The 18008-nt window shown below is 39.5% G+C and overlaps 1 protein-coding gene across 1 annotated transcript in view; it reads right to left on the bottom strand.

Annotated features, from left to right (window-relative positions):
* Window positions 1-3004: 3004 nt before the first annotated feature.
* LOC126481458 (uncharacterized) overlaps window positions 3005-18008 on the bottom strand; it is a 331508-nt gene continuing 316504 nt past the window's right edge. The window contains exons 9-10 of the mRNA XM_050105231.1: window positions 16579-16838; window positions 3005-4357 (exon numbers count right to left, since the gene is read on the bottom strand). Coding sequence (XP_049961188.1) covers window positions 4329-4357; window positions 16579-16838 — 289 coding nt within the window. The 3' untranslated portion in view covers window positions 3005-4328. The remainder of the gene's footprint in view (window positions 4358-16578; window positions 16839-18008) is intronic.

The following is an 18008-nucleotide window of genomic DNA, read 5'->3' as shown; positions in this document are numbered from 1 at the left end:
CGTTACAGGTAGGGCAACCACAGTTATGAGTAGTCATCTTCATTATTAATAAACCGCTTCAGCCTCTCTGACCCATTGCCATTCCCAGTCTTTGAATTTTCTGTAGGATGTTAGTTACCTTTGTTCTCCTTCTAGTCTCTCTTATTAGAAGCCTATTCTCAGCAACTGTTCCTTCGTGGCCCATTGTGTCTGCTGTAGTTAAACACTTGCTTTGGTTAAGGTCATAGTTTTCAGACCTTAGGTTGTAACGGCACTTATTATAGACATTAGCCTTCAGCTTATTCGGGACGTAGTTCTTCCTCAGAATGAATTTGTTTCTGGAATGCTAAACAACTCAGTCCTAGCATGGGAGGAATTTCTGCACTGTGATTGGTTTTTTGTTTAATTTTGTGGCCAAGATAGGTGTGTTCATCAACTGCTTCTATAGACTGGTTTCCAACTAAGTGGTTGGTTATCTGCGCTTGTTTTACTGATGTTCATTTCCAAGCTAATCTTCACAGTGCCAAGATTTAGTTCTTCACTCATACTCTTTCGTTCTTCCAAATCTTCACTTATTAGCACATCAGGTGGTTCAGATATGAGCTACCGATTTTTATTCCTCCATTATTCCAGTCTAGTGATTTGAAGACTTCTTTGAATGCAAGGGGTAACTCCTTTGCCAAACAGAATCTTTCTGGTGAAAATGTATTCATCCACTCTGTCACTCTTGCTTGCTCGTAGATGTATTTCAAGCTCTTTATATATCTTTTAACATATCCTGGCATTTTACAGGGTCTTTATGACTGTCTCTGTCTCCATTGAGTCAAAAGGTTTCCGGTAAGCTATAAAAGCCAGACGGATTCTGGTGTTATACTCCCTTATTTTCTCAAGAAGAATACAAATAGTCTGCATGTGATCCATAGTATAAAAACCTTTCTGAAATGCTGCTTTCTCAACAATTTAAAAGAAATCCAGTACTCTTGTGAGGTGGTTAGTTATATTAACAGTCAGGAGTTTGTAAAGATCTCATAGCAAACTTACCGAATGATATATCTCCAAGTTTTCATTATCACACTTTTTGAAGTGGTATTCTTCTAGAGCCAATGCATCTGTCAATTAGTATACATTTACTGCATTTAATATCTCTTCAAATGCAGCCAACATAACTGATGTCATGGTTGCCTTAGGAATGTTGACTGTAGGCTGTATAGTACCTATCTTGTTTTACTTAACCAATTCACGCCTGAGTTTTTTCTGGACGAAGCGAAATTTTTGTTTATACTTTAATGGTCTTAGGTGATTTTTAATGATTTAGATGCATGATTTATGCAAATATATATACCTGTTTCCAATACATATTTTGAACATTTGGCTTCTTTTTATGGGCACAAATTAATAATTTTAAAATATTCATTGTTGAAATAAATAAATTGATAATTTAGTAATTGCTGTGCAAAACAACAATAATAATATTCAATTATACAGTGAAGTATGCTAACCAACAACTTCCATGATTTCTGGCAATCACAAGCTGCTGCACACTGCTACATTCACTTTCTGATATTTTTACTGTGGTGGGCAACAGGTGGGAGCACTCATGCATGATGAAAAGATTGAAAATTCACAGACGAGTACATGAAGTTTTCATTGAACAAAAATGTTTCTGTTGCAGCTAATACACAGTTAATATTAATCTACACAATTGTAGCCAGGGGTTCTGAAAGGGTTATTTTTTCGAACTATTCATCTGCTTACATTTCAGTCACTGTCTTAATCCAGGTCTAGTTATGTTTAGGTAATTGAGACTGAACTTTCATATACATGATTGAGGTTTTCATAGAAATAACTGTGATAATATCTGACCTTGCACATATTTGCTGACTATACATACACAGATCTTTGCATAATAATTCTAGTATTTTTTGACAGAAATATTATTGTTTAATCAGTCAGTTTGAACACGGATCAAACCCAGGACCTTCTATGCCAAGTAAAACCTCAAACATGCTGGCCTATTATTTAAGCTAAGGGGACAGAAGACAGAAAGATTCTCTATAAACTAAATTCACAATAATGTGTCACATTTACGACTCACCAGCTACAGGACTTACAACTCTTTTAATCTCCGCAGAGAAGATTTTCGAAATAAACTTTTTTCTTGGTCTTTGAAGAAGATTTGAAGGTATTCTGAGTGGACTACTGTAGTCGTGATACAATGTCCTGTACAAACTGATCGTCTCTACGTATGGAGCACCAGCAAGCTCACTGCTCACTCATGCACAGGGTTTGGTATGGTGTGTGGTAAACTTGGCACATGCATATTGCTTAAAGAGCTACTTTGTAAAGAAGATTGATGTGCAAGTAACACACTGTGATGCTGAAATAAAATTTCGAGTGGCTAGGACATCCCATTGAGTAGACCGGTCACCTGATGCAAGTCTTTTTAGTTCACGCCACTTCAACGACTTGTGTGTCTCATGATGATAATGACAACACAATACCCAGTCCCTGAGCAGAGAAAATCTCTGACCCAGCCAGGAATCAGACGAAGTCCACTCCACTCATTACCAATTCTGTGATATTGCTTTACCGCATCTTAGGTCTCCTATGTGAATACTGAGACTGTCAAACATCACCAGTCAAAGCTGATATTCTTGACTGAAGAATAATATTAAGGAAGCCTGTAGTAGATCAAGAGCTTGCTGAGATACAAACACTTGTTGTCTGAAGAATAAATTAAGTGAGGAATAGAACACCAAAGTAAATCCACTACAGCATCCAAACCTCAGGATCTGACTAACAATGTGAACAACAAATTAGACTCAACAGACTGCAGATGCCTTGCTGCCTCAACAATGAAATGGGGTATCCAACAATCATCTGCCTGCAACTGTGGAATTTAAAACTAGGCTGTTGGTTGTTACAGGTAAGCAGACAAGAAAGAAGATGTTTTTGATTTGTCCAAGAACCTGGACTGCATATTATAGCCATTATGCATAGCTGCTTTTTAATTTTAGTTGAAAATCGATCTCATTAGTCTGTGTCCTCTTTTTGGTGACATATGATCATAAAATAAAATTCTGATGTTCCAAATATTTCTATTTTACAGGATGCTGTCTGTACAATGAAACTATTAGTTCTTATTAGGAAAAGAGGTAGCTATATCCGTGTTTATTTGCGTAGACTTTCTCTGAGCTTTTTGAGTCCAGACCTGATAAGAATGGAGTAGGAGCTGCTGCTTCTGGAATATTTGTAATCTGTCTGCTGTTAACATCCACTTCCCATTGCTGATGATAGTAAAATAAAAAAACAACATAAGATTTTATATCCACTAAACCTGTACTTTTATCATCTGGAAGTTGTTTCTCTACAGCATAATTCTTCAGAACCACTTGAAAATGACTTACCAGAATGGTCAAGGCAGTAGTGGACTAAAGGATTTACAGAACAACTGGTGTGCTTTTACAGTAATTAAATTAATCCCATCACTACAACAGTAATAAGTTATATTTATAACTGTCCAACAATACAAAATTACAATTACTTCATAAAATAATATTCCAGTCCATTAAAATTAAGACATACTCTATAATGCACTTTACTGTACATATAAAGTGAATCGAATATTAAATGGCTTTTTCAATTATATCATGATTTAAAATTTATGTTATATAAATTATAAACAGTTATATTACACTTATGGGCAGCTGTATTGCACTCACATTATGATGAACTATAAAGTTTACAACCTATTCATTTTCAGTCAAAACAGCATGCTAGAAGGAAGTATTTACATACTCCACATAGCAGAAGAATGTGTGCTTATAAGCAGTTGATAGTGGATCAGAATAAGAGAAATGGTAAACGAAACTCCTCTTATCAGAAAAAATTCCCTTTTGTTGAGATATGTCTCTTACAAAAATGATTTCCGAAATTAAAGTCCCTACTTTCAGTGACAAGATACAATGGAGGATTGTTGCTGTAACTTACATAAATTATTTTTGTTTTATAAAATATGAAATTCTTTAGAAAGCCTAGGACATTTTCATATCCAGGCTGTGAAATAGTGGAAAAATTTAAGCCAATATCCATTTGCTAATTAGATGATGGCTATGTTACCTAGTGCTAGTTTCATTCTGAGGAAAAATATATTCATTCTTTGTGTTGAAGACCTCAGTCATAAACTCGTTCTATAACTTTTATCAAAGTGTCTTGGAAATATGCTCAAGGTGATTATATACACATGTACATGTAGACTATTGTATGCGATAGACCCTTAGGCTGCAAACATCCTGGTACAGCTTTAGAGCAGGTCTTGAAGGGGCAATAGATGGATCTGGAGGCCATGGTTAGTACAGCACCTCCTTGCGTCTACCACCTGTAAAAAAAAGAAAAGAAAGAAAAAGAAATGCTGGACAACTGACTGCTACAAGCTGTTGTTGACTCTGCTGTAATTACTGAGGGAAAATTGTCAGTTGATGTTAGTTTGAAAATGGCAAAGCAATCGATAGTGATTAGCTGCTGCATGGGAGTGCTCTGTAATTCATAAATATGAAGTATCATCAGTGGTTTCATGATGAAGGTATATTTTTCTCAGAATTAAAATGTCAGATTTTTCATCAACAGAACTTCATAAAATTATGAAGCAATAATTGTAGCCTTAAACTATTTTTGGTAGGCATTAGTAAAATGCAGTACACACTGCCAGTAGATTGCTACATGTACATGTACATCTACATTACAAATCACTGAAGTGCGTGGCAGAGGCTACTAGCTACTGGACTACAAGTAAGATTAAACTAGGGTCTACAGCACCACTCCCCACCTTTTATTAGCATACTAATATTCTATGCCCAACCACTGAAACTGTCACCTGGCAAGTGTTCTGTGTACCATGGTTTGGCAGTGCATGTTACTGGAGGGCGACTAGCATTAGCAACACATGTAAGGTTATGATCCAAAGGAAATAAAGATTGGCCGCTACTGGGCACTGAAATATATCGATGGAGAAAGTTGAAAATATGTGCCAGACAGGGACTAGAACCTAGATTTTTTATGTTTCTGATGAATGGTCACCTAGCCTGCCTCGGCCATTTGGATATGGTCCCTGACTGACTCAGATTTCAAATATGACTATGGCGTGAATTGTGCCCTCTGCCACACACCGCTTGGTGGCTAGCAGAGTATATATGTATATGTAGATTTAGATGTAGATGCATTCATTATTGTTGCATAAAATATATCAAGGTCTTGTTAAAAATTATGCCAATGGTGAAAGTGGTCTCTCACGTTTGTTAGTTGGTGTGATACTTAAATACCCACAACAATGTCACCATTAGAATGAAGCAAAATCGTTGTTACTGTATTAAATATAGTGTGATTTCATAACATTGTCGTAACAGTAAAAGGTAGTCCCTTGTGTTCATTAACTCAAATGGAACTGCAGTTGCTCGAAAACCTTGTTATGTACATCTGTTGAAATTGTTTACATAAATGTCCTTAGTACAATGAATTACAATGGTTATTGTTGTATAAAATATACAATCTTTCTGTTATAATCTTCTTTGTCATCTATAAAAATGATCACTTGTATTCATTTTGCTAATGTGGTAATTTAAAATTCAGATTAATATCACAAATACAATGTTGTACAACAGACATTACCACACAAAAAATAAAGCTCTGCAGCACTGCTACATATTATGGGGTAAAAGCAGTCATTTGTGTTCATTTGCTCATATGGTGCTTAAAGTGTGACTAAAGTTTTCCAAAGACCTCACGTTTATCAAATCTGTCTGGTCGTTTAATATTTGTGAGGGCTGTTTTTTCAGATGCTGGCATATTCAAGCTCCTGCAAAGTGTTCCTGGTTTTTCGTTATTAGCTCAATGTAAAATTTTAATTTTGTGTTTGCACCTAATATGGTGTGGCTGTTTTATCTCAAATGTGAGATCTTTTAGAGTCATCAGTCTTCTTACTACCATGACTTCCTCTCCTGTCACTATCTTCATCTCAGAGTAGCACTTGTGAACTACATCCTCAATTATTTCCTGGATATATTCCAATATCTTTCTTCCTCTGCAGTTTCTGCCCTCTACAGCTCCCTCCAGTACCATGGAAGTCATACCTTCATGTTGTAACAGATGTCCTATCCTCCTGTCCCCTCTTCTCAGTGTTTTATATATATATTTCTTTCCTCTCTGGTTCTGCAAAGAACCTACTATTCCTTACCTTATTAGTCCACCTGATTTTCAACATTCATCTGGAGCAGCACATCTCAAATGCTTCATTTCTCTTCTGTTCTGGTTTCCCCCCTCAGTCAGTGATTCACTATCATACAATGCTGTGTTCCAAATGTACTATCTCAGAAATTTCTTCCTCAAATTAAGGCGTATGTTTGATACTAGTAACTTCTCGTGGTCAGGAGAGCCCCTTTTGCCAGTGCTAGTTGTTTTTGAGGTCCTCCTTGCTCCATCCATCACTGGTTATTTTGATTCCTAGGTAGCAGAAGTCCTAAACTTCATCTATTTTGTGACCATCAATCCTGATAATTTTCTTGCTGTTTTCATTTCTGCTACCTGGCATGACTTCTGTCTTTCTTTGATTTACTCTCAATTCATATTCTGTACTCATGAGATTGTTCAGTCCATTCAAGAGATCATGTACTTTTTCTTCACTTCCACTAGGATAGCACTTCTTTGATGTACAGATTGAACAATAGGGAAAAGACAATATCCCTGACTTACACTGTTTTTAACCCAACCACTTTGTTCTTGGTCATCCACTCTTATCATTCCCTCTTTGTTCTTATACACATTGTATATTACCCACCCCTCCCTGTAGCTTACCCCTATTTTACTCAGAATTTCTAACATCTTGTACCATATTACATTGTCAAACGCTTTTTCCGGGTTAACAAATCACATGAGCATGTCTCGATTTAGAAAAAAACTTTCCTTCTCATAATATTGTCTCGATTTTTCTTTAGTCTTGCTTCCATTATCAACCACAACGTCAGAAATGCTTGCCTCATGCCTTTACTTTTTCTAAAGCCAAGAGTGCTTAGAAAATGTAGTCCATCAACAAAGGAGGTGGCTTACAAAACACTCGTTCGACCTATACTTGAGTATTGCTCATCAGTGTGGGATCCGTACCAGGTCGGGTTGACGGAGGAGATAGAAAAGATCCAAAGAAGAGCGGCGCGTTTCGTCACCGGGTTATTTGGTAACCGTGATAGCGTTACGGAGATGTTTAATAAACTCAAGTGGCAGACTCTGCAAGAGAGGCGCTCTGCATCGCGGTGTAGCTTGCTGTCCAGGTTTCGAGAGGGTGCGTTTCTGGATGAGGTATCGAATATATTGCTTCCCCCTACTTATACCTCCCGAGGAGATCACGAATGTAAAATTAGAGAGATTAGAGCGCGCACGGAGGCTTTCAGACAGTCGTTCTTCCCGCGAACCATACGCGACTGGAACAGGAAAGGGAGGTAATGACAGTGGCACGTAAAGTGCCCTCCGCCACACACCGTTGGGTGGCTTGCGGAGTATCAATGTAGATGTAGATGTAGATTGTCATCTAACAACCTCAATTTTCTCTTCCATTCTTCTGTATATTATTATTGTCAGCAACTTGTATGCATGAGCTGTTAAGCTAATTTTGCAATAAATCTCGTATTTGTCAGCTCTTGCAGTCTTCAGAATTGTGTGGGTGATACTTTTCCAAAGTCAGAAAATATGTTGCCAGACCCGTATATTCTACTCACCAACATGAACAGTCTATTTTTTTTTTGCCACTTTCCTCAATGATTTTAGAAATTCTGAGGGAATGTTATCTATCCTTTCTGCTTCACTCGATTCTAAATCCTCCAAAGCTCACTTAAATCCAATACTGGATGCCAATTCTCTTCTAAATTGATTCCTGTTTTTGCTTCTATAATGTCAGACAAAGCTTCCCCTGCACAGAGGCCTTAAATGTACTCTTCCCACCTATTCACTCTCTCCTCAGCATTTAACAGTGGAATTTCTGTTGCACTCTTTAATATTAGCACCCTTGCTTATAATGTCACTGATAGTTTTTTTGACTTTCCTATTTGCTGAGTCAGTACTTCTGACAATGATTTCTTTTTCAATTTCTTCACACTTTTCATGCAGCCATTTCATCTTAGCTTCCCTGCACTTCCTATTTATTTCATTTCTCAGTGATTTGTATTTTTGTGTTCCTGAATTTCCCTGAACATTTTTGTACTTTCTGCTTTCATCGGTCAACTGAAGTATTTCTTCTGTATCCATGGTTACCTCAAGTTACCTTCTTTGTACCTGTGTTTTTCTTTCCAACTTCTGTGATTGTCCTTTGAGATTTCCATTCCTCTTAAACTGTAGTGCTACTGAGCTATTCATTACTGGTGTATCTATAGCCTTAAAGAACTGATTCCTTAATACTACCACATCCCACTTCTTTGTGTATTGATTCTTCCTGATTAATGTCTTTAACTTCAGCCTACTCTTCATCACTACTACATTGTGATCTGTGTCTATATCGCCTCCTAGGTATGCCTTACAATCCAATATCTGACTACAGAATCTGCCTCTGACTATGATGTAATCTAACTGAAGTCTTCCCATATCACCCAGCCTTTTCCAAGTATACCACCTCCCCTAGTGATTCTTGAAGAGATCATTCTCTCTATTACTATCTGAAATTTGTAACGAAACTCAATTAGTTGTTCTCCTCTCCCATTCTTTGTTCCAAGCCCATATTCTCCAGTAACATTTTATTCTACTCCTTCCCCTACAACTGCATTCCACTCCCCCATGACTATTGAATTTTCATCTCCCTTTACATACTGTATTACCTTTTCGGTATCATATTTTTTCTTTATTTCTTCATATTCTCAATCATTTTTCTGCTGCTGTTGATATTACACTGCACTCAGCTGACCAAAAATCCTTGTCTCATTTCCATTTCACTTCAATAACCCATACTATGTTCAGATTAAGCCTTTGTTAAATCTTAGTATACATTTTAAGGAACATGTCAGAGGGTGAGAATAAGCCATTAACATGATGCGCATAGACTGAGGGAAGACAGACAATCTGCATTAGACATAAACAAAATATTAAAAATTTTACACACAACTAGTAAGGGAAAACCATGAACATTTTGGAGGAGATCAAAGTATAGTCATATTTTAAGTACCAGATGAACCAGCAGATACAAGTGACTGCTTTTACAATCATGATGTCTGGCAGTGCTGTGGAGCTACGTTATTTTGTTTGGTAGTGTCTGTAGTACTATATTAAATTTGTGATGTTAATGTGAATTTTAAATGTGAATCAGTAGAATCAATACAGGGGACAAACGAATGTAGTTGATTGTATTAATGATGTTACTGAAAACTATTTCAACCAATTTTTTTAACAAGGTTTTTGAACAACTGCAATAAAATTCTAAGTACCATGTTAACTAATGAACCAGATGGACTACTACTTACTATAATCACAATGTTGTAAAACCTCATTATGTTTTACATAGTAATGACCATTGTAGTTTATTATACTGGTGACATGACTGTCACTATTTTAAGTATCATACAAACAAAAGAACATGCATGAGATGACTTTTACCACTGGTAAAATTTTTAACAAAACACATACATTTTGTGCAGCAATAAAGAGTAGAATTTATTGTGCTAGTAACATTACTGCAAGTAATTTTAACTTCATTACATAATTTGCCTATTAAAAATAATTACAGGAATGTACTGCATGCAATAGTGTCATCAGATGCCTGTAACTCTCTCTGCTGGTGTACATTGCCTCTGTGCAAAATGCCACTGTCTACATATATTCTGTAACTGTTGCCTGTTCACAATGTTTTGCAGTGATTGTGCTGAAGTCTGTGGAGGAGAAAGTATATGTTGTGTTGCTAAGCACATTAGCAAGAACTTAGAAACCATTTTTAACAGCAATTTAGTTACAAGCTGTCTTACAAAATGTGTTCCTACATTCAGTATGTAATGCGCAAGATAATATTGCAAATTTTTGAAATCTGAATGTGTAGGAGCCAATGTCCACACCCATGTAGCACTAAGTAATTTTTAAATATGACACAAATCACTGATGCAGCCGTTGTTGTTGTTGTGGTCTTCAGTCCTGAGACTGGTTTGATGCAGCTCTCCATGCTACTCTATCCTGTGCAAGCTTTTTCATCTCCCAGTACCTACTGCAACCTACATCCTTCTGAATCTGCTTAGTGTATTCATCTCTTGGTCTCCCTCTACGATTTTTACCCTCCACGCTGCCCTCCAATACTAAATTGGTGATCCCTTGATGCCTCAGAACATGTCCTACCAACCGATCCCTTCTTCTGGTCACGTTGTGCCACAAACTTCTCTTCTCCCCAATCCTATTCAATACTTCCTCATTAGTTACGTGATCTACCCATCTAATCTTCAGCATTCTTCTGTAGCACCACATTTCGAAAGCTTCTATTCTCTTCTTGTCCAAACTGGTTATCGTCCATGTTTCACTTCCATACATGGCTACACTCCATACGAATACTTTCAGAAATGACTTCCTGACACTTAAATCAATACTGGATGTTAACAAATTTCTCTTCTTCAGAAACGCTTTCCTTGCCATTGCCAGCCTACATTTTATATCTTCTCTACTTCGACCATCATCAGTTATTTTGCTCCCCAAATAGCAAAACTCCTTTACTACTTTAAGTGCCTCATTTCCTAGTCTAATTCCCTCAGCATCACCTGACTTAATTAGACTACATTCCATTATCCTTGTTTTGCTTTTGTTGATGTTCATCTTATATCCTCCTTTCAAGACACTGTCCATTCCATTCAACTGCTCTTCCAAGTCCTTTGCTGTCTCTGACAGAATTACAATGTCATCGGCGAACCTCAAAGTTTTTATTTCTTCTCCATGAATTTTAATACCTACTCCGAATTTTTCTTTTGTTTCCTTTACTGCTTGCTCAATATACAGATTGAACAACATCGGGGAGAGGCTACAACCCTGTCTTACTCCCTTCCCAACCACTGCTTCCCTTTCATACCCCTCGACTCTTATAACTGCCATCTGGTTTCTGTACAAATTGTAAATAGCCTTTCGCTCCCTGTATTTTACCCCTGCCACCTTTAGAATTTGGAAGAGAGTATTCCAGTCAACATTGTCAAAAGCTTTCTCTAAGTCTACAAATGCTAGAAACGTAGGTTTGCCTTTCCTTAATCTTTCTTCTAAGATAAGTCGTAAGGTCAGTATTGCCTCACGTGTTCCAATGTTTCTACGGAATCCAAACTGATCTTCCCCGAGGTTGGCCTCTACCAGTTTTTCCATTCGTCTGTAAAGAATTCGTGTTAGTATTTTGCAGCTGTGACTTATTAAGCTGATAGTTCGGTAATTTTCACATCTGTCAACACCTGCTTTCTTTGGGATTGGAATTATTATATTCTTCTTGAAGTCTGAGGGTATTTCGCCTGTTTCATACATCTTGCTCACCAGATGGTAGAGTTTTGTCAGGACTGGCTCTCCCACGGCCGTCAGTAGTTCCAATGGAATATTGTCTACTCCGGGGGCCTTGTTTCGACTCAGGTCTTTCAGTGCTCTGTCAAACTCTTCACGCAGTATCATATCTCCCATTTCATCTTCATCTACATCCTCTTCCATTTCCATAATATTGTCCTCAAGTACATTGCCCTTGTATAGGCCCTCTATATACTCCTTCCACCTTTCTGCTTTCCCTTCTTTGCTTAGAACTGGGTTTCCATCTGAGCTCTTGATATTCATACAAGTCGTTCTCTTATCTCCAAAGGTCTCTTTAATTTTCCTGTAGGCAGTATCTATCTTACCCCTAGTGAGATAGGCCTCTACATCCTTACATTTGTCCTCTAGCCATCCCTGCTTAGCCATTTTGCACTTCCTGTCGATCTCATTTTTGAGACGTTTGTATTCCTTTTTGCCTGTTTCACTTACTGCATTTTTATATTTCCTCCTTTCATCAATTAAATTCAATATTTCTTCTGTTACCCAAGGATTTCTACTAGCCCTCGTCTTTTTACCTACTTGATCCTCTGCTGCCTTCACTACTTCATCCCTCAAAGCTACCCATTCTTCTTCTACTGTATTTGTTTCCCCCATTCCTGTCAATTGCTCCCTTATGCTCTCCCTGAATCTCTGTACAACCTCCGGTTCTTTTAGTTTATCCAGGTCCCATCTCCTTAAATTCCCACCTTTTTGCAGCTTCTTCAGTTTTAATCTACAGGTCATAACCAATAGATTGTGGTCAGAGTCCACATCTGCCCCTGGAAATGTCTTACAATTTAAAACCTGGTTCCTAAATCTCTGTCTTACCATTATATAATCTATCTGATACCTTTTAGTATCTCCAGGGTTCTTCCATGTATACAACCTTCTTTCATGATTCTTAAACCAAGTGTTAGTTATGATTATGTTGTGCTCTGTGCAAAATTCTACCAGGCGGCTTCCTCTTTCATTTCTGTCCCCCAATCCATATTCACCTACTATGTTTCCTTCTCTCCCTTTTCCTACACTCGAATTCCAGTCACCCATGACTATTAAATTTTCGTCTCCCTTCACAATCTGAATAATTTCTTTTATTTCATCATACATTTCTTCAATTTCTTCGTCATCTGCAGAGCTAGTTGGCATATAAACTTGTACTACTGTAGTAGGTGTGGGCTTCGTATCTATCTTGGCCACAATAATGCGTTCACTATGCTGTTTGTAGTAGCTTACTCGCATTCCTATTTTCCTATTCATTATTAAACCTACTCCTGCATTACCCCTATTTGATTTTGTGTTTATAACCCTGTAGTCACCTGACCAGAAGTCTTGTTCCTCCTGCCACCGAACTTCACTAATTCCCACTATATCTAACTTCAGCCTATCCATTTCCCTTTTTAAATTTTCTAACCTACCTGCCCGATTAAGGGATCTGACATTCCACGCTCCGATCCGTAGAACGCCAGTTTTCTTTCTGCTGATAACGACATCCTCTTGAGTAGTCCCCGCCCGGAGATCCGAATGGGGGACTATTTTACCTCCGGAATATTTTACCCAAGAGGATGCCATCATCATGTAATCATACAGTAAAGCTGCATGCAGCCGTAAGTAATGCAAAAGCCATCATATGCAAGCGGGTAAATGCAAGGGACAAAGAGAAGTATCTGAGACAACATAGTGTTATTCATAAGCACATAGAATTGCTGCATGAAAACTACAAGATATATAGAAAAATGACACGTGTAAGTGCGTAAAGCACCTGTGCAAGTTTTAATTCACTGTGCACATTTTGATGTAGTTGCAGTTACACCATTAGAGGGCAGGCATGTTGGAACATGTATACAAATCATTACTCCATATCGTTATATTGAATTCATTCATGCTAGTGAATGGTTTTGAATGTCAATCTGCTGAGTTTGTGCCTTCTAGGTCAACTGCAATGAAGACTTCAGTGAACTGCACACGATGTTTGCTGTATCAAGAACGGAGCCTATATTGGGCACCTATGATGTAAGTTACAAGTAAAATGGAGTGATGCTCTACACACTGTCATGTATCCAATTTATTTATATCCTGTACAGGGTGGCACACTAAAAACTGGCCCAAGTACAGACTGCTCACTAGTTACACACAAATAGATGCCTGCCACGAGTAGATACAACAGCAAATCAATAAACATTTAACAATTAGGTGATAAAGAAATAACAAATAAGCTAATGCTGCTGTTGTACCTAATCATGGCAGGCAACATTTGTGTGTAATTAGTGAGTAGTCTGTACTTGGGGCTGGTTTTTCGTGCTCCAGCCTTTAGTTTAAGTGCAGTTGCCATTTGAAACCCCCGAGGTATTGAATAGTTTTAATTACAGTGCTGCTACTTCAGCAGACTGTGGGCTGTAATTATGGTATGGCAGCGAAACTTGGTTGATATTCTAATGCCTCAAATTGGAAAGGATTTACACTGGAAAAAAATAGTTCATATGAATATATGAGAGGTCAGTGCTAGCGCAACTAGTTGTTCATTTGATATTCATTGGGCTGTCGCCTGTAAACATGCGCCATGTCAGTGCTCTTGGAAGAGAGCTGTGGCGGCGACATGGCTGCTGTTCAATCTTAGTGATTTGTGAAGATGGAAAAAAATTGAGATTTGAGCAGTGATTAAGTACTTCATAAAGAATGGCATGAAAGCAAAGGACATTCATGCTGATTTCCAGAACACACTGAGAGACTCTGCTCCTTCATATTAAACTGTTGCCAAATGGACAAATGAATTTAAATTTGGTTGGGAGAGATTAGATGATGATCTGCATAATGGTCGGCCAAGATGTGGCACTACTCCAGGAATCATTACAAAAGTGCACAAAATGGTCATGGAGGATTTCCGATTGAATGTGCGTGAAATTGCTCACACTTGCCAGATGCCATCTGAGAGGGTATATCACATTTTAACTGAAGATTTATAAATGAAAAAATTATCTGCAAAATGCCACGATTCTTGATGCCGGACCAAAAACGCATGAGAATGGACATATTGGGACAATTTTTGGTCCATTTTAGGAGAAACAAACACGATTTTTGCACTGGTTTGTGACCACAGATGAAACTTGAGTGCACTACTATACCCCAGAGACAAAAACAACAGTCAAAGCAGTGGAAACATGCTGATTCTCTGCCACCAAAGAAAGCAAAGACAATCCCTACAGTGGGAAAGGTCATGGCATCAGTGTTCTGGGATGTGAAAGCAATTCTGTTGGTAGATTATCTCCCCCAATGGGCAAACAATTACTGGAGAATACTATGCTAACCTCCTGGACAATCACCAGTTTTCTCCTCCGACTGCGAAAACATTCTGTTGGCACCTACCTATGTAGGGAGAAACGATCATCATGATAAAATAAGAGAAATCAGGGCTCGCATAGAAAAAATTAAGTGCTCGTTGTTGCCGCATGCCGTTCGAGAGTGGAACGGTAGAGACAGCTTGAAGGTGGTTGTTCATTGGACCCTCTGCCAGACACTTAACTGTGAATAGCGGAGTAATCACGTAGATGTAAATGTGAGACAAATTAAAACGAAAGATATGCGTAAAAAGGCCAGTTTTAGCAAGGAAGAAAGTCATCTTTCAGCAAGACAATGCGCACCCGCACACGTGTGCCGTCGCCACGGCAAAATTACACGAACTAAGGTATGAATTGTTGCCACAGTCGCCTTATTCACCTGATACGGCTCCGTCAGACTTCCATCTCTTCCCAAAACTGAAAATTTTTCTTGGTGGACGAAGGTTCATTTCAAATGAGGAATTGATAGTCGGAGTTGACTATTACAGGGTGATCAAAAAGTCAGTATAAATTTGAAAAAAATTATATAAACCACGGAATAATGTAGATCGAGAGGTAGAAATTGACACACATGCTTGGAATGACATGGGGTTTTATTAGTGGAAAAAAAAGTTCACAAAATGTCCGACAGATGGCGCGTGAAAGATCTCTTGCGAATGTCGTTTGGTGGTGATCGTGTGCTCAGCCGCAACTTTCGTCATGCTTGGCCTCCCTGGTCCCCAGACCTCAGTCCGTGTGATTATTGGCTTTGGGGTTACCTGAAGTCGCAAGTGTATCGTGATTGACCGACATCTCTAGGGTTGCTGAAAGACAACATCCGACGCCAATGACTCACCATAACTCCGGACATGCCTTACAGTGCTGTTCACAACACCGACTACAGCTATTGTTGAGGAATGATGGTGGACATATTGAGCATTTCCTGTAAAAAACATCATCTTTGCTTTGTCTTACTTTGTTATGTTAATTATTGCTATTCTGATCAGATGAAGCGCCATCTGTCGGACATTTTTTGAACTTTTGTATTTTTTTGGTTCTAATAAAACCCCACGTCATTCCAAGCATGTGTGTCAATTTGTACCTGTCTCTTTACATTACTCCGTGATTTATTCTGTTTTCAAATTTATACTGACTTTTTGATCACCCGGTATTTTCCAGGCCCGGAGGAAACTCATTTTCGAGATGGGATGAAGGCACTGGAACATCGTTGGACCACGTGCATTAATCTACAAGGAGACTACATTGAAAAGTAAAGTTTCTGTGATGTAAGTAATTCTTTTCTATTCCATTCCGAGAACTTTTCAAACCACCAGATGGAGACATGTGTAATGGATTAGGAACAGAAAGTGAACAGAACAGATTAAACAAGTGAGAACATCATGATGATTTTATTATTAACTGCCGATTACACAATTTGTTCAATATGTGCATTGGAGACGTTGGCGTGATCCTACACAGCGCCAGATTTGCACCTGGTGGCCAAAATTGGAACTATTTTTTTCTTTAATTTATTTTATTTATTTATTTATTTATTTTTTTGCATAAATCGATTTTGCATTAACATATTAGCAGATCTACCTAGTTCTGTTGCCATACGATAATTATAGCCTACAATGAGAAACCTCTGTGAGTAGCTGCACTTGAATTATAACCACCCGTTCTTGTGGATAAACTTGTACTGATGGCCCTTTGCTATATTACGGTCCAACAACGCGCGGATGGAGGAGAGGCTTACCGGCGGCATGAGTGCGCTCCTCGGCGAACCCAGACGAGGACGAGGCGGGGCTGGAGGAGGGCAGGCGGTCGCGCGAGCGCTGCCGGAAGTGCAGCGTGTAGTCCGGCACGGGCACCGGCGGCATCTCCAGGTCGGCGTCAGAGTCCGCCCTGGCGTGCCGGCGCGGCAGCTCCTCGGGCGGCGCCAGGTAGCTCCAGGGCAGCAGGCTGCGCAGCTGCTCGGGAGGCAGCCGCTGCGCGCCGCCGCGCCCGTCGTGTCTCCTGCAACAGGCGCATACTCCGTCTAGTGTGACTCCAAACGTCTTCCCTACTACACTACTGAAGAAAAGCAGATGATAAACGGGTATTCATTGGACAAATATATTATACTAGAACTGACACGTGATTACATTTTCACGCAATTTGGGCGCATAGATCCTGAGAAATCAGTACCCAGAACAACCACCTCTGGCCGTAATAACGGCCTTGATATGCCTGGGCATTGAGCCAAACATAGCTTGGATGTGCGTGTACAGGTACAGCTGCCCATGCAGCTTCAACACGATGCCATAGTTCATCAAGAGTAGTGACTGGCGTATTGTGACGAGCCAGTTGCTCGGCCACCATTGACCAGACGTTTTCAATTGGTGAGAGACCTGGAGAATGTGCTGGCCAGGGCAGCAGTCGAACATTTTCTGTATCCAGAAAGGCCCGTACAGGACCTGCAACATGCTGTCGTGCATTATCCAGCGGAAATGTACGGTTTCGCAGGGATCGAATGAAGGGTAGAGCCACGGGTCGTAACACATCTGAAATGTAACGTCCACTGTTCAAAGTGACGTCAATGCGAACAAGAGGTGACCGTGACGTGTAACCAATGGCACCACATACCATCACGCTGGTTGATACGCCAGTATGGCTATGACGAATACACGCTTCCAATGTGCGTTCACCGCGATGTCGCGAAACACGGATGCGACCATCATGATGCTGCAAACAGAACCTGGATTCATCCGAAAAAATGATGTTTTGCCATTCGTGCACCCAGGTACAGCGTCGAGTACACCATCACAGGCGCTCCTGTCTATGATGTAGCGTCAAGGGTAACCGCAGCCATGGTCTCCGAGCTGATAGTCCATGCTGCTGCAGACGTCGTCGAACAGTTCGTGCAGATGGTTGTTGTCTTGCAAACGTCCCCATGTGTTGACTCAGGGATCGAGACGTGGCTGCACGATCCGTTACAGCCATGCGGATAAGATGCCTGTCTCGACTGCTAGCGATACGAGGCCGTTGGGATCCAGCACGGCGTTCTGTGTTAACACCTCCCCCCCCCCCCCCCCCCCCAACCCACCGATTCCATATTCCGCTAACAGTCATTGGATCTCGACCAACACGAGCAATAATGCCGCGATACTACAAACAGCAATCACGGTAGGCTACAATCCGATCTTT

The sequence above is a fragment of the Schistocerca serialis genome, chromosome 5, assembly GCF_023864345.2.
Source record: "Schistocerca serialis cubense isolate TAMUIC-IGC-003099 chromosome 5, iqSchSeri2.2, whole genome shotgun sequence".
NCBI lineage: Eukaryota > Metazoa > Arthropoda > Insecta > Orthoptera > Acrididae > Schistocerca > Schistocerca serialis.
This window is presented reverse-complemented; position numbering and strand designations above follow the sequence as displayed.